We start from the raw sequence: 24,496 nt of genomic DNA on the forward strand, positions 1-24,496 counted from the left end.
CATTGAGTCTATATGCTTTCACCCACTGTGTTATTACATAATCATGCAATATTTACCACATATACAGTATATTTTAAAAGCAAAAAGAGCATGCAACTCAAAGTCTGAACTACAAGACAATCTCTGCACAAAAGAGGGCTCGGCATGTTTGTACAGCTGTGCAACAGGATCAACAGCTGTACAAATTATCATTATCTTTCAAAGATGGGGTATCAAGTGGTTTCCACCACAGGAACACTCATGTGTGAGAATATAAGAGTTGTTTCCATCTGTATGATTATAATAAAAAGTACCATATCCATTCATTTGCATTTATGCAATTTTGAGCCAAATTAGAGGCTTTATTCCTCCACTGGCTGCCGCAAGTGGCAGTAGGATCCCCCACCCGCCACACCCTGTGTAGACATCCACCCACCCTGCATGACTCACAGCCAGCATGACTCCAATCTGCTCAAGTGATGGAAAACAAATGGCCCCAAAGACAGAGTAAGAGAGGAGGAGCTGCTCCACTCACATCTATGTGCAAGTTTAAATAATGCCAAATCTAACAGAAAGAGGCTGGGTTTCATGCAACAGTTTCCAGGAGGGTGAAAGAATTGAAAAAAGGCTTGTGCAGCCTTTCTGATAAAACGCACTTCTGTTTGTGTTGAGGAATTAGTCCAGATAATCATTCATTACTTCTCATAAACAAGGGGGCAGCGGTTTTAAAAGTGCCCAAATTAGGAGTACAAGTTCAGAAGTAGTACAAGTGAAACACATTGCAAAACAAAAACGAATCATTCAAGGTTTATCAGGATAATGAGATATTTTTAGAATCATGATTCACTGGAAAAGTGAACTGCTAAGAAACCAGCTTTCATCAGGTAAAGCAGAAAACTTTACTTACTGTTGTACAATCAAATAATTAATGGAATTAATTATTATAAAGTTTTTCATCATTGCTGCAGGTTATGAACTCTGCATTCCAGCATCTGGTGATTTCTCTTGCAGGCAGAGTTATTTCCAGTCAGGCAACACATTTGTTTATTGTTAACCATTAAAATATCATTTTTAGTAAAAACCCAACACACAGGCTTTCATTGATGGCATTTCGACATTTTTAGAGAGAAACGTGAAGCTCAAGCTTTCAGGAATGGTACGTGTTAAGCTGCTGAAGCTCGCTGCTCGTCTCAGACAAAACAGAAAATAAATTCCAGGAGGGCACTTTGTGTGTGGTCGGAGCAACGAAAGGCAGCTTGATACTCACTGGATTTAATCTGTGTATTTAGTGACATGGATCCTCATATGTGAAAACCCTAACCCTAACCCCTAACCCCATTTTAAAAGGATTGAAGTGATTTATTTTTGTTTTAATTTCTATACTTACACTTAAAATGATCAGGTAGTCAGAACTCATCAAAATGTCCACAATGATGTGAGGCTGTATGTTATTTCTTCTTCTATTTCTTATATTTACAGGTGTTTTGTCTGCAAAAATTGCAATCGGTCAAAGCCTTTATTGATCAGTTAAGAACATTTTCAGTAGGAAGAAGCACTTTTACTGTGTAGCATTGTGCCAAATCAACGGCTTTCGGCTTGTCCCTTGAGGAGTCGCCACAGCCGAACATGTTCCACACGTTGATTTGGCATGTGCTTTTACGCCGGATGCCCTTCCTGCCACAACCCTCCCATTTTTGGCCTGGCACCAAGGTTGCCTTTGGTGGCTGGGTGGAACCACACCTGGTGGGGTGGGATCCGAACCCACTGCCTTCTGCATAGAGGCGATCTTACTCGCCTCTACGCAACATAAACAAAATACAGAGGAAACCCTGGCTGGCTCATACATCCTGCATCCCAACCCAATGCTCTACCACTGAGCCAGCAGGCCGCTGTGTAGCATTCTTTAAAATGTATTAATCCAAAATGCAAAGGGTTTTATTTTTGAAAGTAAGTCATTCTTTGTATATGAAAGAAACATCTGCCATTGAGGGAGATATGCAAAAATCATGAGCAATAAATTTAATTATTTTATAGGACAACAATCAATAGGCTATAAATTCAACTTCCACCTCAAAACCACTTTAGGCCCTTAGCAGACACGTCACAGAATAAAATGAATGATGTCGAAAATCCATTCAATTGGATCAGTTTCAGTGTCTGCTGAACATGACTCAGCTTATCATATTGTCATTGATGCCATTATTAATAACAATTCTACTGGAGCAATTAATTTCTTCTGTGAAAAGGTCTAATGCATGAGACTGCAAGAGTCCTTTATGTTCAGTGCATGTAAATTTATTGTACGATTTTAATTAGTTGCACATTTGTCAAGTGTCTTAAACCGGCAAACAATAATAAAGCAGCTATATTTTTAGATAATGTGACTGTTTTTTTATAGGATCTATGTCTAACTGTAGTTTACACATTTAAAGTTGTTTTATATAAGCCTCGAGCAAAAGGAAGAGCTTGCAGATAAGACATTTGCTCCAAATAAAGAGGAAATCTACAGTACAACGCTGAGTTTCAACAACAAATAAAAATATTCTTTTATCACAAAATGCCAAACACCTTTTTCACCCTAACAAAATCAGTTGACAATACTGCAGCATGTGCATCTCTGCACATTGGATAATCCTATGTCCTCCACCAAGAAAGGGACTAAACACAAACCTGTTCCTCACAACATATAGTTTAATATCCTACGAGTATGATAATAAGCTGTTCCATATGTGCATCTTGAGAGGATTTAAAAGCCTGCACAAACATGTCATAAGTGTCCAGCACACACACCTGCTTTTCTTGAAAGACTTGGCCCCGTATTTGGTGTCTCACATAGACTCACATAGACTCCATGTGAACCCAACACATCGCTATAGTTTTTCAGGTACAAGCACAGAATTGTAAATAATAACTATCAAAAAATAAGAGAAATCTTCTGACTCACACAGAGTAATTATTTTAAACTTTAGGCTTGAAAGATTCATCCATATAAAATGTACGGGGAGAAAAACAATTCCTCTGGGTGTGTAATGTCACACTGCCAAATACTGATGTTCAAGTCTAAGCAGGATTATGTTTTAAATCACACCTTTTTCCTCACGGCTACATAAACCTTCAGTTAAAAAAAACGTTGTAACACAAGTCTCCAAACAATCAAACCTATGTTGAATACATCAGCCTGTAGGACCCTAAAAAAATCTTTTATAGAAGTTGAATCAATTGATGAGAAGAGCTGAATCACAATATGACTCGACCCTAGTAACAAGTGTAACTAAGTAACAGTGTGTAAACACCAGACCTGTCCTCAATGCGTGAAAGTCCAGTTAGATTAATTTGCACCCTTTTATTCCCACTGCCTAAAACTATTCTTTTCCAAAATAATTAGCTTATTGATCCTTATGATTTACTATTTACTATTATTGTTAAATTTTACTAAGATGCATTTGTTGTGTCTGAACTTTTGTACAAAAGTCATAAAATACAATTATATATAACAAGACCAGCCTTTTATATCCTGTGGACGATGAAAGTGGTTTGTGTGTTAGGTAGGTGCAACAACATGCAAATAGTCGGTTTTTAAGATTTGCTGCGCTGCAGCGTTTTACCTTTAAGAACAAAGGCTCCCATGATGCTCTTTGTTTACTACGTCACCAAATCAGGTCCAATCGCAGACTTTGGAGGTTTTTTGAGAGGAAAAACAAATCTGACATCTCTACAAAAATGTTACCATGTTTACAGTTTGCAATTTTTGCGAATTCGGTCATTAATATGTGTTTCAAGTGTTTCTGGTAGTTTAGGTTTCCAAAGGCAGATTTGTGTTTACTTAGAAGCTTACTTCGTAACGTTAACATGCTGTAGCGTTAGCATTACATTGCACGTTTCACCAATGGAGATCACTAACGCAACCAGATCAAAAGCAGAAGAGGCTTCACCTTGTAATTCAGTAGAGTCAAGCCCCTGTGAATACAAAGAGGAAAAGGTAGGTTTGTGCAAGTTGACTGTAACTAGCCTAAAGGTTGGTCCCTTAGCAAACCACTGTTTCTGTAAAAGAATAATCAACTGGTGATATTTGAGAAGCTCAAAAAGTTGCTTGGAAACACTTAGTATAGATCAGAAGATGTTGATCGATTCTCCAGAGGTTACTCTAACCATCCGGAAGATAACCTATTCAGTTCACCGAACGGTAAGAATAAAAATAAACTTTACATCGTTAGTTATCTCGTCTACCCAGTTGCAATACTGTTTCCCACTTAAAAGAAAGATGGCGGCCCGGCGAGCACCCGTTCACTTTCCAAGTCGCGTATTGGAAACTGATTTAAAATCTTTTTGTTTTCTTTTAAATCATGCATTTGGCGACACTTTTTTAAATCCAGATAGTTTGAAAGCTCTCTGTGGATCTTATTAATATCATAGGGTCAGCAGTAATTGGTTTTATACGTATTTTAGAGCTTTTCAAACATCTCCAGCTAATTATGAAGACAGAAACTGGGCTAAATTGTTTACAAGTCATGTAAAGATCGCTACCGTTTACTTCATGTAGCCAGAAAATATCTAAAAAATAATTATAAATAAATATAAGTTTCATAATGAAATATGTATTATTATTTAAAGCTGCAACAATAAAACAAATCATTGACTGCCATAAAAATCATTGGTAAGTTAAAAAATGTCATTTTATAGCACTAACGTCAAACATTTCCTTTTTATAACTGCTTAATTATGAGGGATTTTAGCATTTTGTAAAATAGTACAAGTAAACTGAATCTCTTTAGCTGATAAATGGTTAGACAAAACAAGATTTTTCAAAATGTCACCTTGATCTGGGGGAAATTATGAGGCATTTTTCAGTATTTTCTGGTATTTAAAATAAATATGATTATTTGTTGCAGCCCCCGTATTATCACTTTTGCGGTCTCTCGTTTTTCACTGCCATCTTCACAGCATCATCCAAAACTGAGTTCCTCACTAAAGGAGAGGCTGAAGAGATCAAGGCGCTCCTTCACCTCACCCGTCTCTGTGGCCAAACGCCTTTGTGTTGATGACTTGGAGGAGGATAGACAACAAGTTTCAGCAGATCATCAGGAGACAGTTAATAACCTCCCATTCTTCATGCACAGTGTTGATGTAAACAGAAATGAAGTGAGATCCGGGAGTGAAAGGTTTTCTGGAACTATTCCCGAATCAACACACAATCCTTCAAAAAACTTCACACACACACAACTACGTGACCAACTCAGGAAGGAGGTGAAAGACAAGATGGAGACACTGCGCAGACTCAAGATGGTCAAAATGTACAGAAGCAAGGTGTCAGCTTCCTTCAAAATGTTTGGTCTGCCTCTAACATGAACAAATTAGAATTTATTTTGTGAACTGAACTAACATTCCTTGTCTCTCTCACTAGAATGATTTGACACAGCTCCAGACCTTGATTTACAAGTGGCGGAGTTGTGCTCAAGCTGCACTGTACGAGCTCCAGTCTGACGTCCCCATAGATGGACGAAAGGCCAACCTGTCTGAGCTCATTGATCTCTTTGGTCTGGATGACAGCATTCTGCACTTTGATCGCACGGAGGAGGATTTCAATACCTGATAATATGCTTTGAAACACAAAGACTTTATGAGTTAACTTTTTATTTGTTACTGCTACAATTTAGATTCACAGTTCATGTTATATATTTCACGTTCACTTTCTGTAAGTTAAGTGTAAATAAAATTGGGTTAACTTTAAAAGACTTTGCTCAGTTGTGTTTCAGGTTATCAAGCGAAGGAAAGTTTTTCATTCTCAGGCGCTCAAGTTCTAGCTGCAGGAAAGCCAGTTCTTCTGCTTGGGCTTTGACACAGGTCTTCAGCTTCTTCTTTTGAACAATTTCCTGGTAGCGCTCCTCTGTTTTAGTAGCTTGATGTTCCTCGGATGCTAAAAACAAAACAAACCACACAATCCATCTAAACTGGCTCGTTTTTTCAATGTGTTTCATTAGAGGGTAAATTATTGTTTCATTACCTGTGGCTTCATAGATGTGTTTCATTTCAGCCACAGCCACCTGCATGTTAGGTAGTTCTTGTTCTAAAACTGTGTTTTGTGCAGCTTTCATTGCTGCCTGCCTGTTAAGCTGCTGGATCTTCTTTATGCGGAGCTGCACATTTTTTAGATGAGTCTGAAAATAGAGATTAATGTGCATATAAGGTACATAACACGGATGATTGCTCTGTTTCTGTTGTTTTTGTTACCTTTTCCTGAAAAGCTATCGTTTTCTCCAGAATAGAAACTTGCTTGGACACACGACTGTCTCGATCAGTCCTATTGAGATACTGGAAAGAAAAAGGAATAATTGATTTACACTATATGAAGTAAGAAAAAAAAAAAAAAAAAAAAACAGAAGCAGCATTAAGTGTTTTCTATCAAGTCTATACTCAAGTACTTTTAATGAATGATCCCCCAGTTGTGGCAAAACTGCTTCATTGTAAAATGTTCAGGATAGTTCAGGATGCAGTATTTTTTGCATTCAGTGTTTTTAAGGAGCCTGAACAATGAAGGGAAGCTGCATGCCTCACCATGGCACAACTACCTGAATCTCCCACTAGAGGAAACTGGCATTCAGCCCTGGAAACATATTTGTATTTATTTTGTTTCACTGCTCAACACCCACCTCCCTGCTGTTTAATAGCCACACTGAATAAAAAGCTTAATATTGTGTATGAATGATTTACTGTATCTTTCGGTTTGTTTGATTTGGTAGATTTGTTCAGGCTACCAGTTCACATGGTGGATTAACATTTGCAGCCAAACGAAACTGGTTTTCTTTTTCCTGGAATCGAATAGACATGGCTGAGAAATTAAAATTGGGGAAAAAACCTATTTGACAAGAGTTTTTAGAAGGTGCAAAAACGGGTGTGTGTCTGCTGTGATAAAAGATCCTCTGTACCTGCAGATGGTAACAATTTTATGCCCGGAAAACATGAGATGCTGCCAAAACGAAATACCTGCCTTCATTTGGCTGACTGAGGTTTGGCCAGAAATGTTAACAGATTTCATGTTTCACCTCAAAAGCAGAGGTTTCATTGTCATTTCAAGCAAATGCCTAACTTTCTGAAGGTTTTGTCATATAATTACTATATCAGAAATGTATACCTCATTTCTGTTCACTATTCTATAGCATTGTTGCTCAGAAAATACTTTTGAGAACTTTAAGATGATCAAGTTGTTTGACAGTACTGTGGATCGTGAACACTCACATCCTGTTGCTCTTCTGTGAGACGTAACTTCTGGATGTTCTTCACCTTGTTGTTAAGGTCCTCTATCTGCATCCTCATCATCTTGTGCTCCCACTCTAGCCGGATGCTGCCCTTGCGAAAGTCTTTGCACTCCACCATGGAAGCAATCTTTCGCTCCCCGAACATCTGATAATGATATAATAAACGTTTGAGAGACACAGACGTGTGTTTTTCTTAACGGTGTATTTAGATCCATCAAAAGTACATAGATCCTTGTTTTCAACAAACTAAATTGCAAACATAAGTCCTTGTCTGGTAGTAGGCTACAGCTGACCCTGATGGTTTTGTTGAGGTCTTCCACCACACTCCTGTGTAAAAGCACAGAGTCAGTATAGTCAGGAGTCAGATCTATGGTTGACACTTCCACCTGTCCCTGTTTGAGTAGAACTTGGACCATGATATCTGCCAGGAACCTGTTCTTCTCATTATGCAGACTATAAAAAAGCAAGACAAAATCTCATTAGGCTAGAGCAAAATCTGAATTGAAATAAATTATGTTTACTCTTTATATTTTTCAGATGTTAGTTTTTTGGTTAATTTCTAGGCACCTAAATTGACGAATTTAACGATACATTGAATACTTATGACTGTGCAGCTCTATCAGGCCATTCCTGCTGTATTAATTATCCAGTGATTTAAAACGTTGTGTTTTTATCTCCCTATGTTCGAGGTGAATAAAACCATTATAGTCATACCATTCGAGTTCATCAGAGAGGTTTTTAATATCCTGTTGTGTAGCTTTATCCTCATCTAATCTCTTCTGCAGGAATGCCTGCATCTCCGCAAGAGTCAAAGCATTTATCTTTACCTGCAAAGTCCAGCAGTTAGTGGACAACAATACTAGACACACAGCAAAATACATACAAAAATTCAGTAAAGCTTCAATAGCATGTTTACTAGCTGGGCTTGACTGAGTGTTACAGGCGTATTAGAATGAAAACATCATGCACAGTTAGAGAAGCTGCACATACTGTGTTAATGGAAAAATCACAAAAGTACAATTAGGAACATTGTATAAACAGTTTAAAATCTTATGCTTATTGAAAAACTAGTTTAAAATGCCTTTGTGCTTATAATATTTTTGCAGACTCTTTATGTTCATCTGTGTTTCTATTATTTATATTGACAGTGTCATCATGTCAACCTTTTGCTCACTCTCCACTTTTGTTCTACGGACAAGACAAAACCTCTCCCAGATCGATGGGTTTAAGCCTTCTGGTATATTTTTTGGAGCATCCAGCTCCTCCATGGCTTTTAGCATTTTGCCAAGTGCATCAGGAGTCTGAGAGCCACACAGACGCTGCTCTTTCAATGGGCTGGAGCTGTCGGTTTGGGTCCTCAATTTTTGTACCCTGAGGCATAAAACAGTCACTGATGTGTTTCTGCATGAACTTGTTTTGTAAATTGAGCACATATCAAATCATGTAAATGTCTACATATGAGTCAGTATAACTGCATCATGATACATGTTGGTAATTAAATGATAAGAATTACAAACCTGGGTCTACGCTTGAAAAGCTTATATAAGTGATCAACGAAATGGGTTGGTACATCAGTGAACTCCTTCCTGAATTCTTTGTCAAGAACCTTTGAAGATATGGATGATAAATCAGATGAACATTCATTTACAGCACAAAATGTTTCAGTTTGTTAGTATTTTACCACCAGTCATACTTTGTCCTCAACTACAATGGTTTCATAGCTCTCTTGAAACAACTGTAATTCTTCTTCATGTCTTTTCACCTCCTCCCCAATTTTATTCTGTCAAAAAAAAAACAACAGGTAATTAAGAAGAGAGCAGCATGTACGGGGAAGTGCGACGGGCAGACTTTAAGACCGACAAATAAGTGCAGGTTAGCTCTTGCAAAACACGCCTAAGCAATGGGGAGATGTTATATTAGAATTTGGAAGGATACCGCAAACATTCACTCAGGTATCTCAAAAAAAAAAAAAAACATCTGAAGCTGACAGCCATAAATTCCTTCAGCATTACTGCAGGACTTCTCTGACCTTGTATGCCAACGTTTTCTCAAGTTTTAGCTTGAGCCCCAGCTCTCGATTTGTCATCTCTTTTTCTATGAGGACGGAATAATCCAGATAGGCGATCTTGAGTTCTTCCTGTAAAATGCATCAAAAACAACATTAAACAGTATTTTCCTAAGACGTCACAAACACAAGCTACTATCCATTATCCTGCATAGGGTCACAGGCAAACACAAGATACCATATCACATAATTATGGTATAATTATGGAGACCATTTAACATGTGTGGGGAAAATTTGAAAAAGGGAACAAGGGGAACAACGCAATGATGCAGACTGACTTCACGTTTCATTATGTTGTGAGTCTGTCCATTAATTGGTGTGTGCTGGCTCACCTGATATATAGTCATTTCACATTTCACTTTCTTCTCAAACAGCTTTGTCAATGTTTCATCAAACCTTGCCGTTGCATCCCTGGTGGCCGCCTGGAGTTTTTTCATTTCAGTTTCCAGTAACTGAAATTTTAAAGTTCACAGATGGCTTAAAATGATAAGTCATCATAAGTTAATTAGATTTCTAATCATATCAAAACAGGGCTGTGAATGCATGTACTGTAATACCTTTTTGTATTTCTCCTTCTCCTCATTTAACTCTTTGGTTTTCTTTTCAAACTCTTTGTGGACTTTTTTCTCTTCATCACTCCACTGAATCTCAGGTTTGGTCAAAACAAACTCAGGCAGCGGTATTTCCTGCAGAGTAAATTCAAAAGAAACTATGTGCCCTTCATGCTGATTTGTCTAATTTAACTGACACCGCTTAGAAAAGAATTCCTGAAAAAAGAGACTAAGACATAATTGGCCTACAGGGAAAGACGTAACATTTTGTGAGTTTCAAGTAGTTCTTTTTAGCTGCAGTCATTCAAACCTTTTTTTCTATGTCATGACGAATGCGAGGTGGAGAAGGATTTTCTTCTGCTCTTTTTGTTCATTCTATGTAAAATCTTTGCCTACTCTGTGACCACATTACATAGAAATGAACATCTAATAAACACAATTCATCAAAATCCAAAAACTACCTTTATGTTGGGCTTGCAACAAACAATTACCTTCTATACCAATTATCTACCTTAAAGTGGAGATCCTGAATTGTGCAAAATACCCATTATATTTATAGCTTATTTTATTACACTAACATACAGTATATTATCAAAGAAAAATCAAAAAAGCTTCAAAAATAAAGAAATAAAACATTTGGTATTCTTGCTTGAAAACAGATGAAAACTATTAATTAGCTGAAAATAAGTCAACGGACAAACTAAAAAACTTTTCTAACTGGAGTTTGTCTACAATAATAAATCAAACATGCAAGTAGATATTATTCCACGGTAAAAATATGCCTGCTAGCATATGTCTACATCATAAATCGTTAAACAAAAAATAGCAACCCACCATTTGCAAAATGTCATCTTTTTTCACTTCAAGTACACCGTCCATCATGTCATCGAGAGCCCTTTCTCTACTCTTATCACCCTGCAACAGACAAACAAAAACATAATTAATATGACTGAGCTACATTTAATAATAATTCAGACTTTTTTGCGTGTGTGAATTTAGCATTTCTTAACCATAGAGTCAGTAATTGCATATGAAAGCATTTGAAGAATTTGTAAATAGTAACAAACAAGTGTTAAAAAACAAAAACACATTTATAATGGCAGCATGCCTTGGCAGTTAAATGTCTTTGCTCTTCCAGCTTCTTCCTCTCTTCCTCCTCTTTCTGGTCTGGGGTGAGGTACCTCTCAGCTTTTATCTAGAATGGAACAAAGGTGCATTTCTCTTTGGTAAACTGTGGACAGCATTTCATACCATATGATAGCCATATAATTTCATGTTCCAGTAAAAAGACAACCACAAAGCAACTTAACATTTACACTTTGTTTACTGAACTTTATGTGAACTTTTTCAACTGTTTAAATGTTTCAGAAGCAAGAAAAAACCTCAGAGTCATCCACAGTAAGCATCCTCTCTGGCCACTCGCTGTTGCTCAGGCTGGGCTCCCACAGCTTCTCATTCATGTCCAACTCCTGCATAATCTCCCTTATGTGTCTGTTCCTGTCCCTCACACGATTTAGCTCCTGCACCTTCTGCTTGTGCACGGCCTCAAATTCAGTATTAAAAGCTGTCTTGATATGATAAATCACATCCTGTAATTGGAGTGGAGAAAATATAAATATAATAAAATACAATATTCACGATCTTGAAGACAACAATTATGTATGATTTAGCTGTCCACCTATTCTTTCTTCAGTGTTACTTTATTTGCTCAGTTGTGTGTTTTCAGCAAGAACTAAGTCATCATTATAATTTTTCTTGATCCAGCACTTTTGGTAATAGGTTCCCACCTGTAGCAGAATTATCTGGTTGATCCTCTGTTCTGTGGTGTTCAGGCTAAACTGACCGTAGATGTAAGGATTTGAATATCCTAAATGAGCGGAGAAACTTCCAGTTACAGCATCACTTTTCGTCCTGTGGTCTTCCAACCCCTCTTCCTCCTTTGCACTGATTGTGTTGGAACTTTTCTTTAGGCCACTCTGCTGCATTTAAAAGGTGGAGATAAATACTCTGAAAAAGAGGGCTGAGATAAACACTGAGCATTGAATCTGTGGCCATATGATGATAAACTTTATAGCACTATATCACAGTGAGAATAACTAATGTAACAACTTGCTTTTGGCCTCATAGCCATAAATCTAGAAACGTTTCAACACTGGTGGACTGGCACTTATTCAAGCATTTTAAAATGTTACAACAGTAAAAGGTCAGATGCAGAACTGTGGTTAAAAGCATTTTATCTTCTAGCATTAAACTTGTCCCGACTTGAATGGTTTTGCCATAAAATGTATTTCCATAGAATAAAACCCAATATACTGAAGAGGTTACATTATTTCAGCTTTAGACTTTTGATTATTTGTTTGCCGTGACTTTGCATGCAGCACTTCTGTTTCACATTAAGACATATCTCATCATTCTTTCTACCCTCTGCAGTGCTAATCAGATTCTAAAGCACTCTTCAAAACTCTGGATTAGTTTTGCTTACAGTATAAACAGCCTTTTCAACCTTCCTCATAGTCTGAACCCTGCGAAGGTCCTCCATCTCTTTTTTTGTTCGTTCTTTCAGGGTATAATTCTTCACCATATGTTCAGAGTGAAAGGCCTGTAGTATAGTTGACAACCAGAGATTATTATAATTATTGATTACAATTCTGTACATACCATTACATAGTTTACTAATTAATAGTGTAACAATTGTTTGACATATCCATACATATTCCTCATTTTACCTTAATCGCCCTGCCTTTGAACTTCATAGAATCCCAGCATTCTCTCTTTAGGACATCATGAAGGTAACATTTTGCTAGAATCTCCCATTCGATTTCATTTTTCACCTACAATTTAAACACATTACAATCATTAACATCATGACCTCAAAGCCCATTTAAAGCTTTATTGAGTAATGTTTTTGTGTGTGGAATACCCTAGAGGCTTCCTCCTCCACCATGGCCTCCAGTCTCCTCTGCTCGTCTACATTCAAGTTGAACTCATGCTGTTCCAAACGCTCTATATCTGGAAGGTTCTCATTTTCATGCATCATCTCCTGGATCTTAAAAAAATAGTAAACAGAGGTAAATTGTCAAACTGTTTGTGAGACAAACCTAAATGAACATGTTGATACCGTTCTATGATTATTTAGAAGTACTGCAGCTAGGTGGTTAAAACATTACCATAATATAACTTGTCTGTTGTCATTTATCATACTGACCTTTAAATCAGCATGCAGCATTTTTTAAGTGCTAAAGTTAATACACTGCAAAGGAGTAGATTTAAAATAAAATGTTCTTGAGACCATTTATATTTTGTTACCAGACTTCCAAACGTTTTTAGCTTTTGGCCTGTGAGTCTTTATGTAGGTTCTGTGATACATTTTTTACTGTATTTTACGTGGGTCTTTGTTTCTCTTGGTATAGACTTGTTGCTTGTACTTACAGGGATAAGTCATCTTGAATTTGAAAGAGCTTACTAAATATTAATGATATAGTATTTGTGCTTACATGCCAAGTGCATGTAAGATGATGTTTTGTCAGCAAGAATTTACGAGTGTATTCAAGAAGGAAATAAATAAAATGGGTAATAAAACTCACAGTGTCACGTAACTCTTTGATGGATTTTCTCAGGTTCTCCTTTGTCTCAGAATATTGCTTGGTCTCTTCTTTTGCAACCTGTAATATATAAATATAAAAGTAAGTAATTTTTCAAGTCAACATTGATCAGTTATTATTAAAGGGCACCTATTGTATGTCAGTCTCGCCGATAAATGCTGATACAGAGGTATAAAAATTTTATTATATGGTCTCCAGGACTTCATCACTCAACATGATGCAGCCTATTTATATGTGATTCATTTTAGAAAGCCTCTTGTTAAAATAAAAGCAGGTTATAGAATTCTTGTGTCCATTGCCAATGAGTAAATGGCGATGAGGTGTAAAACCCACAAACGTTTGCCACGCCTTCAGTATCAGTTCACTGGTATCAAGACTCTTTCTCAGAAGTTTGACAAACTATTATACATTTAGTTTTACAATCAATTATCTGTTTTAAATCTCTTTAACCCTTTCCAAAGTGTTAACACATTATGCCAAAAGCAACACAACTGCAGGTGCTAAGGCCAGTTTTGCAATTCTCTACCTGCAATGTTGTAGAGACACAGCAGAAATATCAAAAGATTGTTAACATTAACCAGTTAACCACCACAAATTTTACAGCATGTTAGTCTCTGACCACCTTCTGCTTTCTTTCTAGCCAGGTGGGGTGTGACGGGTCCGACAGCTGGCTGTTATAACTCCCATCCTGCTCTGTCACATCCATAGTGTCTGTCCCACCACTGACCTACAACAAAAATTGTGCAGAGATATACATAACTAAAGGCATTTTTGATCATGCTAAAATCTTAATATAATCTATGTCCAAGCTTTTTGTATAAACAATAAAAATGTAAGCTATTACACTGTGCAACATACTAAATCTATCTGATACACGAAATTATTTAGGTTTGATCATTCACTTTTGTAGTTTTTTAGTTTTGGAGTACTAGTTTACTGCTGAAACATAATGGAATATGACCTACCTCACCGTCGTTTAGTTTTTCAAAAGACCCTTCACTCCACTGAGGCAAGTCAATGAGGATAGGGTTCTCTTTACTGAATTTGTTCGTCAGATTATCAGCCAGAGATTGGCTATACCCAGCAGCTTTTTTCATCTTTGCACCCACATCTTTAGTTCTGTTTGGAGCCATTGATAATAGATAGATTAGCAACAGATAATATCATTTATTTTAAATAGGGTGGCCAAAACATTAGAACTACCTCCACTTATAGTGTGCAATACGCTTACAATGGCCTCAATAATAAACAAAGAGTAGAATTATCACCTTTCTGACAGTTTCCATTTAAAAAATGACAAAAATAACATTGTTAAAGTAGAACTCATGTCAGAGCTGCTGTATTAAATTGCATTAGACTGTACAGCTGTACAGTGGCCAGTGATTGTATACAGTGCAACAGATATAGTTGGACAAAATAGCTTGGACAAAATAGTCCAAGCTAGGTTTGCTAAAGAATAAGGCTGATAATATTCTACAGTGTTTTGAGTGTTGACAAATCCCATGAAAAGACCAAAAGCAACAATCCATTACTCAATCTCTTTAAGTTGGTCCAACTTCTCTACCCTGTTTGTGGCCCACAGCCCCAATCCCACTTGATCCTAATGGAAAGATGTACATCTTTACAAATGAGTCAAAAATTTATTAATAGATTTTTTAAATAGCAAAAGTTCCATTCCAAAACATGTGGTTGCTTTTCTGAAATGCAAACCTAAACAGGAATATAGAGCTAAAGAATTTTGCTGACGGCAGCTATGAGACTGACACAATGCATTACAGTCCTTCTGTTGATCAGTTAGAAGTGAAATTAAAAAGTGTTTTTTCATAGTTCCTCAAAGATAAAAACAAATTGCTATAAAACAGAAGAGGAAGGTAAATCAGGCTTTTGCTTCACAGAATAATTGGTTGATTGGTTGTTGTTTGTTGAAATTAAAAAAACTTAAGACTACATACATAAGACAAATGGCAAACCAACAAAAGATTAAAAAAAACAAAAATTGGACTATTATTATGTGTGACTTAAGATAATGAAAAGGTTAAAGGAGTTACCAAAAGGAAAGAACAGACTGGAAGCTTGCAGAAGCGAGATAAAGCAGCTTCTGTGGAAAAGTAGAATAATCTAACACAATGGGGCAATTGTGCTTTTAAATTTATTGGATCTTTGTTTTCCTCTAAATTAGTGCCACAATTCCCTGGACCCACAACCTCTGTTGTATTTATTTACTATTTTCTCTCACTGCCAGTGTCCCAATGGGAAAAACACAGCTTAATGGGGCAGTATAACAAACTGTTGGGCATTACTATTGTAAGCAACAGCTCCCTCTACTGTTCACAGTTGTACATTATGTAAGCATGGCAGGCTCTGTTTTACCTGAGATTACTGCACACAAGAGAGCCATCTTTAAAGCCAACAGTGAGGAGTGTATGGCTGTCTGTAGAGAAGGACACACTCCGAGCTCCTCCAAGACGGCGTGAATGACATTGTAATTCAATAAAGTGTTCCTGTGAGAGCAGCGAGAGCATTGTAATTGACACAACAGACAACATAAATACGATTGAAACTTTTACAAGAGTAAGGTCCTACCATGGAATCAGTTTCTCTAACACATAGCATGCCATCTTGGCCTACTGAAGCCAGCCACAATTGATGAGGAGACAGAACAAGGGAGACAGGACCAGAATGACCCTTCACCTCCTGCTCTGGGATTAGCTGTACGACCTGTTGACCGCGGAGATTGTCCTGAAAGTAAAAATCAAAGAACAGTGTTTTTTTACTATATGCTATTATAAATTTATAATTCATTTAATTTAATTTAGAAATTTACAATTTATAAAGTTGCAATTATTTGTTTTGGGTTTAATTGTTGCTGTTTTGTTTGTGTGACAAACCTGGGGAAGCTGAAATCTCTGAAGAGTTCGCCTTCTGTTGCAGTAAGCAAAGACCTCACTGCCTCCAAGAACAGAGGATTGAAGTGGATGAGGCACTTCATATGTGGACATGTTCAGGACATGAGTGGACAGACAACCATTCCGATCTACAAAATTTGGACCTGCAGGTCAGTTAAAGAATATACATGCAATTAATAGGTGTAATGTATTTGGACATTAGACATTGCTTTCCATGATTTTAGTTATCATGTAAATAGTACCTAAACACACTGTTGAGGATTTTAGCTTTATAACCTTTGTGCAGCACAACTTCAAGCTGGTGCCACACCTTCGACTTTATGTTTGCATTTCGATAATTACTCATGGTCTCTTTTGTTGAACTTACAGTACTTTTCTAAGCAGCTGTACAAAGAAAGGGTGTGTTCTTGTACAGTCTAGTAAAAACTGTTTTGAAAAATTTAAATGAAACAAAAATAACAAAAACAAACAAAAGTATGCAGTTTAATATCAATCATAGTCCGAAGCCTTTACAGAAATAGACAAAAACAATAATGATGATACAAATATTAACCAACTACACATCATGATCAAAATGTACTGACGGCTTCTTTTTAAAACTCTCTGATGATAAGCTTTTGGCAATATTTTCTTTCCAACATTTAAATTCCCCCACTATATCTGGCAAGTACTGTTTTTTAAAGGAAGGTAAAGATGAAGATTATGTGCCTGCGTAATACATCAGAAAATGAACCAGAAAATTAGACTTTAAAAAACTTAACAATGATGACAAAAAGAAATTGGTAAACCTTCATAAAGCTGAAGAGGGATACAAAAATATTTCAAAGCATTTGGGGATACCTCTCCCAACTGTGAGACTATAATTTAAGAAATGGAAGAAAAATGGACATACGAAGGCTTTTCCAAGAAGTAAAAAACCAACAAAAATATTTGAAAGAGGTGTCAAGAAACTTGCTTGACAGTTACGGTACATAAAGTACTTAGAAGCAACGGAGATTTAAGTCCACATCTCCCCATTCATGCTTACTATGCACAAGTCTGGATAAGGAGAGCAACACTATTCCCTCAGTGAAATATGATAGAAGCTGGCTGATGTTTTGGGGGAGTATGTCTGCACCAGGATATTATGGAAAACCTGTGGATAGATTTGAAAAATGCTGTACATGGTAGACAACCAAGTAACGTGCTATACTTGGAAGAATTATGGCATGAAGAATGAGCTAAAATTGCACCCGAAAGGATTCAAATACTCTTCAGAGGGTATGTAAAACAGGTGGAGGTTACAAAGGCAGAGGGAGCACATATATATCATACATCAGGATCTAAATTTGGCTATGATATTATTTTCATTATTTTAACTATAACCTTCTGCTTATACAGTCCTTGACCATTTTTGTTGCTTTTGATGATGAAGAAACATTGGTACTAGCTAACGTGCATTAAATACTTTGTTTATTGGAAAAACTATTTTTTGCCATTTCAAAGTCAGGTTTTGCAGTCAACTGCTGCAGTCACTGTGCTTTAATTTTAACAGTCATAAAGACATCATTTAGACATCATGTCTAAATGTTTGAATTAAATTGTCTTCTTAGGTTAAACCCTCTTCTTGAATAATGATATTTCCAACTTTCTAATAATAAGACTGGAAGTCAAGTCGAAATCCAGTAAACTACAACAATATTTTTACTTTTTAATAAATATATTTACCTCATGACCTTGTAAACCTTACCAAAGCTAATGATGACTTATTAGCTGTCTAATCTTATCTTTTGTCCTGTCACACTTAGTGAGACCACTCTTGTCTATCTACATATATTTTTTTTCTGTACTTTGGGCCCATTAGGCCTTCATTACTTTTACATGCTGCCTAAGACTGCAAATATTACTTTGGATATAAATTATATCAAGTTACCTTGCCCACTGTAGTCTTTACCAAGTTCATTGTTCATGCTTATTGTGGTTATCTTAACTGAATTTTTTTATGTAAGAGCAGGTATGTTTTTGTAAATGCTGTTACCTTAAACACCTGTTATAAGCACTCTAAACTGTCTTAATAGTCCTGCATTTGGGTCTTAAGAGTTGCATTTTGACACATAACTTTAGAAAACATTCCATAAGGTGGATGCAAACTTTTGTAATGATATAATTTTACAATATCTTGCTTTTTATACACTCGACTACAATCCTTGGCTTAACTATTACAACATTTGTACTAGATGAATGTACATTAAATATTTTGTTAATGCTCTTTTAACATTTCAAAATTAGGGGACTATGTAATGTTTTGCTCTGAACAATAAACTGCTCAGTCACTGTGCTTTCTTTTTTAAAGTACTTTTTACGAGTTTAAATGTTTGAGTAAAAAAATTTTATTAGGTAGTAATTATGAGTGGATTAAATTATCTTCTTGAATGACTAATAGCACTTCTAGGCTATAACAATAAAACTAGAGTATAAACTGAAGCTTAGTAAATTGCGCTTATTTACTGCTTATGATAAACATATTAAACTTATCATCTTGTAAACCTCACCTCTACTGCTTTGCTGCCACAAAAACAAATCCTATTCTTTATGAAGGGTTTCAAAATCAATCCTTTCACATCTGCAGCTGACCTCACTATTACCATGAGCTGATCAATGTCAGACATTAGACCCTCCTATTTCCCATCGTCTCCACCCGACTGTTTGGTTAAGTAACAAAATCCACTGACCCTAATCTATTATTTGCTCTCCCGTGAATGAACAGTAAACCACATCATTTTAAGATGGCTTTTATTCGTATTGCTGATTCTCACAAATTTCCAAAATGCTCTAATTAAAACAAAATCTTAACATCAAGTAGTTAGTACTTCACCATCCCTATTGTACCTGCAAGGTTCCTTGTAGGCAGAGTCAGCAGTGTGAGCAGGTTACCGTCACAACTGTTGTACTCCGGCCTATGGCACAGTGCAAGAACTTTCACCTGCTCACAGTCTCTCACACAATGACTGGAAAGTGACAAAATCGCTCCAGGAACAACTGAAAAAAAAAATCCACATGACATAAAGGATTAAGCTTGATCTTGCGGTTTCTATTTGAACAAAAATGAAAGACGGCCAAATATGTTGTCTGTTAAAACAACCGTTGGAGTAATAGGTCATTTATTTTTATATGTACTACATGTGTCTAATCGTTGATTATAAGCTAAGACAACACTGGCACTGATATGCATAGTGGATTTAGATGTAAAGGTAAGCAGTGACATGGCTAATTGATTTGAGTATAAAGTATAAAAGGAGTGTCTACCTGTGTATCCTATGACTGAAAATCGCTTTGATGGCCTTGCATCTAGCACAAAGACGTGTGAATCTGATGCACCGGTGACAAGGTAGTGACCCTCTCGATCAAAACTGTAAAAATTTATACACAGACACATATTTGTACTTTGAAATCTTTGTGACACTCACTTACCTAATAGACCCCAAAGCACACAAGTACAGTATGTCTACAACCCTTACACTAACCTAATTAACCCTCTAACCATAACATTAAAAACCAAGTCTCAACCAAATCTCAAATAGCAATTTGCTTAAAGGTGTATCTTATAAGGTAGAGATATAAATAAAAACACCCACACACAGACATACAGTAAACTAAACACAATTAGACAATCTGTAACTATTTAATGTGATGTTTTGCTTATCTGACCAGAAGTGGCAGAGCAGTTGTCCTCCCTGGTCAAATTGGCAGACTTTGTAAGTGAATGATAATACTTTATCTGTCATTACAGAAGAGGGGAATACTTGCACTAGATGATCCACAGGGGTGTGGTAGAGATGAACCTGGTGCACCAGGCGAGGCTGCTGCTCCTTGTTCAGGTCAATAAAGAGAACATTTCCTGAAGCTGTTCCTACAGCTGCATATTGTGCAATAGGACAGCAAGCCAGACTTGTTATCTAAACAAACACAGATTGAAACTTTTCAATTATTTGTTTAATGGCTACTTTTAGCTGAATGTTATTTTCACATTTATGCGGCACTGCTGATTTGTTCATAGTGTTCATATGTGATGAACCTGACCTCAGCGTGAAGAGACAAAGAACCAAGGTGAATGCCATCTTCAGAACACAGCTGCAAATCTCCAGACTCCTTCACCAACTGTAACCCCCAGAAAAAAAAACATCACTGCTCACTCAAAAGACCTAAATTACGCATGCCATCACACAAAACAACATATTTTAAACAACATGTTTTACCACAGAAATGTTCTTGCTGGTGGGCAAAAAAGCAGCAGCTACAAAGTTGCCACTGAGAACATCCACAACCTTCACAATTTTGTCTGATAGGGCTGGATTCAACATATAGATCTGCCCCTGAGAAACAAAAAGCCTTGTATTTATGTTTTTATTTTTACACTATATATCTTGTCTCTAAGGAAACATTTTATTATATAATACAAAGGGCAACATTTAAGTACTTACTGTATTAGAAGATAAAAGTAATAATTCATAGTCAGGGGAATATGTTAGAGCTGCTACAGGTCCTTCTAGCTGCCACGTTTTTGTGATGTTTATATGTGTCCCTTTGATTTCCAGACAGTGCATTAAACTCTCCTGTAAAAGATTTAAAACTTATTTTATCTGGAAAAAACAGCAAATTCCTGATACTGCAATTAGGAATACAGACTGTCAGAAGAAATGTAATGTAATCTTGATGGTGTCACACCATATTGTCACCAAGATGTTACTATAATAGGGTTTATGTGTTTGTACCTTTTCAACAGCAATCAAACCATTCTTGCTAAGGGTTAAACCTTGAAAGTTGCACTGTTTGAGTTCAGGCATGGCATCAACAGCTGAACAAAAGTGAAACACAAAGCCATCATTTTGTATATGAAAATAAAATTAATATAGTAAAGTGTAAACACTCTCGGTGACATTTAAATATCTGCAACATCCCACTTTCCCAGTGTGTTTCTTTGTTTACATTTGGGGTTGAAGAGGACTGAGCTGGAAAGACTCTCAGGGTCAACAAGAAGCAAAAAGCCTTCTGCACATCCCACATAAAGCTGTGACGTGGCTGTCCAGCAGATGGCAGTAGGAGTAAGTCTGCCTTTAGTGAAGAGTTTAGCCTGTGTAAACACAAATGGATTGGGCGGTTTACATTTTGTCTTTGTGTGCCAGATAACAAAACATATTTGCCAACAAATTGAATCATTAATTTTAAACTCATAGCAGCATCACCAAAGCAAACATATTCAATTGTGAAAGTGTATTTATTTTGACAATGTTAGTGGACCATTGACAGAGAGACAATACCGCAATGCTCTCTGCCTTGTCTCCCTTAAGCCCTGTTATGGCTGATGGAGGCATCTCTGGACCAAAATAGGGCAGTTTCTCACTGACAGCATGAGAGGTGTGAACCAGTTTTTTAACAATTGAACCATCAGTTGCTGGAAGTTCTACCACACTGCAACACAAAAAAATTTAACATACACATACATTATATTGTTGACACTATATTATCTAGGTTTAGTATATATTTATTGCCCATGCATTTGCTGCTTATAGAACTTAAAGTTAAGTACAGTCCTATCATAATAAACGCAGGTAATGTTGTTCACATGCAATGCACAAAAATCTCTGTATCCATATTGATATATATATAGACCCACTTGGATTTTAATAACATTTTTGTACAACCAAGTCTGCTTTACCCTGGTTTCAGCACGCGGAAGTTGGCACTCTTCTCTATATTCCAGACAGTGAGGGATGTAGTGCCCAAAGTACAAAGCTGGAGCCAATTAAAAGGGTTGAACACTATTGAAATGACATCCTGCGCAGCTTGAGGTTGTGTACAAATCGGCTCAGCATTTTCCCAGTTCCTGCATTACACAGTCACGATGACAGTAAAAGAACTGCACATCTTAAATAAGTACGACTGAAAATATGTACACAATGAAGAGTAGCCAACCGCTTTCAGTGACTTACCATACTGTTATGATGTGATCTGGAAGAGAGGAACAACAGGCTAGGTAAGGACCACCCTCACTTAATGCAAGAGAAGTGTATTCCAGCTGTGCTGTTCCTAGAAAAAGAATCAACTATTAAGGTTTTGTGTGAGAGAAACCAAATGCATACAATGAGACACAAAAAACAAAATTAAAAAAAAAAAGCAATAAAATCGTTTTGGGACAATATTATGGTATTATCGGTTTTTAAATTTATAACCACTGAGTGTTTAAAACATCGTTCAGATTTGAAAAGGTAAGGGCATATTTAGAGTTTTCATTATGTTTCTTCTATACTTTGTTTTTATAGTAAATGGACTTCATTAAATTAAAACCTGAGAAAGTGTGTAAAAAAAAAAACAAAAAAAAACTGAAGGTTATAGAAGCCATCTTGCGGCCAGGGGGTCCCCAGGTAGAACTGCAGTGTGACAGGAGAAAATCAGGCTACGACAAGTGAAAAAGCAGCACTTGTTTCTTCCCCCATCAAACATCACGATGGTGCCCCTGAGCAAGGGTCTTAACCCCGACTGCTCCAGTCGAGCTACTAAGTGTGCACAGGTTAGACTGTGTTGGTACTGGGCCGCTTCCAAATGTTTGTTTGTTTAACTGTGTGAATAAGATCAGAGTGACCCTGTAAAAACAGCGGATGCCTCTCAGCTAATCTACCCTGAATAAACAAAGGTTAAAATATTTACTTAACTTGCTGCCAGATGTTGCCCCTCCCAATCTTTTCTTCTGACTTTTATTTGTTCTGTATTGTAAAATGCAATGTATGATGATACTAGCAATAATTCTGCAAAGTCATTATGACTACGTATAGTATATACGTAGTCATATATATACGTATATACGTATTTACGTAGTATATAGTAAAACTAACATTATGTTTTCATGTTTGTGTTTTTATTATAAACTGTTAACTTCTATTTACTTAAGTGCAGTCGATATCTCAGTGATACCAGAATTACGTTTTTGTTTTAGACGTTTTTTGCTACGACAATTTAGAAATATATTTGCACATAAGAGCCATTTATTGAAAATATTATTAGAAAATGTTCAAAGTTAAAAATATGAGCATCAAAACCTGCTTCAATTAACCAAACTAAAAACAAATCCATAATGCTAAATGTTTTTTTTTTAATATACTTTTAAATATATCTTTGGATTGTAATTACTGACAATTGTTTGTCAGGTGGAGCAAACTTCATAGAAGGTGGCTTGTGAAGACCCCCTTCAATGTATTAAGTTATATCAATTATAATCAAGACTTATCTTACCCAATAATAATATATCTTTAAATTGAATCTGTAAACTAACTAGTAAATGAAGTTGTCAATTAAATATGGTGGGATAAAATGTACCAGAGTTTCCTCAAAAAGGTTGGGAAAGGGAAGTAAGATGCAGCAGAAACTCAAAACTGTACCATACTTGAGTAAATGTGCTTGAACGTTACTTTCGTCTACTCGAAGCTGTGTCATTGAGTGCAAATTTGGATTAACACAGTTCTGCTCATAGATCGCTGTTGTGTGAGTGCAGTAATGACCTCTTTATCTCAGAGAATTCGCATAATGGGCATTCAAACCTGGTATTAAATATTACCTTACCTTTTAGTTCATTCGTCAACATAAGGTCGGGGAAAGTGTACACAAATATAGATGGGAATAGCTTTTGCTCAGAGAAAGCAAAAATCCGATTGTTGCCATTCGCTGTCAACGCACCAACGCCTCTTCCCGGACTCTGGAGCACATTTCGCATTTTTGTCTCCACGTTCAGAAAACAGATATAATTTCCACATTTGTAACACACTGTTTTATTGTCCACAAAAGCGATACTCTTGTTTGTTAACCCTTGGACCCACCTAGAGAGAGTAAAATCAAAAGGTAAAGTTAACTGTTGAACATTACCTAGTTAGCTAGCTAATCTCTAAGAACACCTATGACAAAAAAGCATTTATCTAACTTTGTAAGTTGGTGAAGTAGAATTAAATGTATTTGTAAATGCGACATACCTGACTTCTAAATTTGCAGTGTTATCCATTGTGAAAAATGAAAATAAAAATAAAAATACACACAATAGCACTTTGTTTCACTAGCACAACAAACGGGCGGGCGAGTCACTGTGTTTCCCTGGTAACCAAATCACGCCTTAGAA

General features: G+C 36.5%; 2 protein-coding genes across 3 annotated transcripts; one reads left to right on the forward strand and one right to left on the reverse strand.

The window, feature by feature from the left end:
- Window positions 1-3,641: 3,641 nt before the first annotated feature.
- On the forward strand, window positions 3,642-5,874 carry sfr1 (SWI5-dependent homologous recombination repair protein 1). 2 transcript variants are annotated; one of them, XM_067518597.1, is made up of 3 exons: window positions 3,642-3,958; window positions 4,921-5,283; window positions 5,381-5,870. In XM_067518597.1, exons 1-3 carry the CDS (start codon window positions 3,866-3,868, stop codon window positions 5,567-5,569), a joined length of 645 nt encoding a protein of 214 aa, XP_067374698.1. In that variant the 5' UTR covers window positions 3,642-3,865; the 3' UTR covers window positions 5,570-5,870. The 2 variants fall into 2 exon arrangements, with proteins under 2 accessions (XP_067374698.1, XP_067374705.1); XM_067518604.1 differs by lacking the exon at window positions 3,642-3,958 and adding an exon at window positions 3,965-4,162 and having other exon boundaries at window positions 5,381-5,874.
- cfap43 (cilia and flagella associated protein 43) lies at window positions 5,718-24,495 on the reverse strand. Its single transcript, XM_067518616.1, has 38 exons — window positions 24,354-24,495; window positions 23,950-24,203; window positions 22,326-22,422; window positions 22,052-22,219; window positions 21,654-21,804; window positions 21,322-21,466; window positions 21,108-21,190; window positions 20,817-20,948; window positions 20,592-20,708; window positions 20,416-20,493; window positions 20,143-20,291; window positions 19,642-19,745; window positions 19,225-19,374; window positions 16,339-16,499; window positions 16,034-16,189; window positions 15,821-15,951; window positions 14,416-14,569; window positions 14,073-14,177; window positions 13,433-13,510; window positions 12,769-12,894; window positions 12,575-12,679; window positions 12,331-12,447; window positions 11,636-11,827; window positions 11,231-11,437; window positions 10,957-11,043; window positions 10,683-10,763; window positions 9,855-9,983; window positions 9,630-9,749; window positions 9,262-9,369; window positions 8,926-9,012; window positions 8,750-8,838; window positions 8,396-8,603; window positions 7,947-8,059; window positions 7,526-7,685; window positions 7,213-7,377; window positions 6,208-6,288; window positions 5,981-6,134; window positions 5,718-5,893 (listed from the first exon to the last, which is right to left on the reverse strand). The coding sequence occupies exons 1-38, from the start codon at window positions 24,380-24,382 to the stop codon at window positions 5,718-5,720; spliced, it is 4,947 nt and encodes a 1,648-aa protein (XP_067374717.1). The 5' UTR covers window positions 24,383-24,495.
- Window position 24,496: the final 1 nt, after the last annotated feature.

The sequence above is a fragment of the Channa argus genome, chromosome 1, assembly GCF_033026475.1.
Source record: "Channa argus isolate prfri chromosome 1, Channa argus male v1.0, whole genome shotgun sequence".
In the NCBI taxonomy this organism is placed as follows: Eukaryota; Metazoa; Chordata; class Actinopteri; order Anabantiformes; family Channidae; genus Channa; species Channa argus.

Excerpts from the sequence above, each read along its gene's own strand:
- sfr1 (XM_067518597.1), top strand. The coding sequence starts at position 3,866 with ATGGAGATCACTAACGCAACCAGATCAAAAGCAGAAGAGGCTTCACCT. Across the intron at positions 3,959-4,920 it reads GTGAATACAAAGAGGAAAAG|CATCATCCAAAACTGAGTTC; the intron begins GTAGGTTTGTGC and ends CCATCTTCACAG. Across the intron at positions 5,284-5,380 it reads TCAAAATGTACAGAAGCAAG|AATGATTTGACACAGCTCCA; the intron begins GTGTCAGCTTCC and ends CTCTCTCACTAG.
- cfap43 (XM_067518616.1), bottom strand. The coding sequence starts at position 24,382 with ATGGATAACACTGCAAATTTAGAAGTCAG. Across the intron at positions 22,423-23,949 it reads GTTGACGAATGAACTAAAAG|GAACAGCACAGCTGGAATAC; the intron begins GTAAGGTAATAT and ends TTCTTTTTCTAG. Across the intron at positions 7,378-7,525 it reads ACCTCAACAAAACCATCAGG|ATGTTCGGGGAGCGAAAGAT; the intron begins GTCAGCTGTAGC and ends TATCATTATCAG.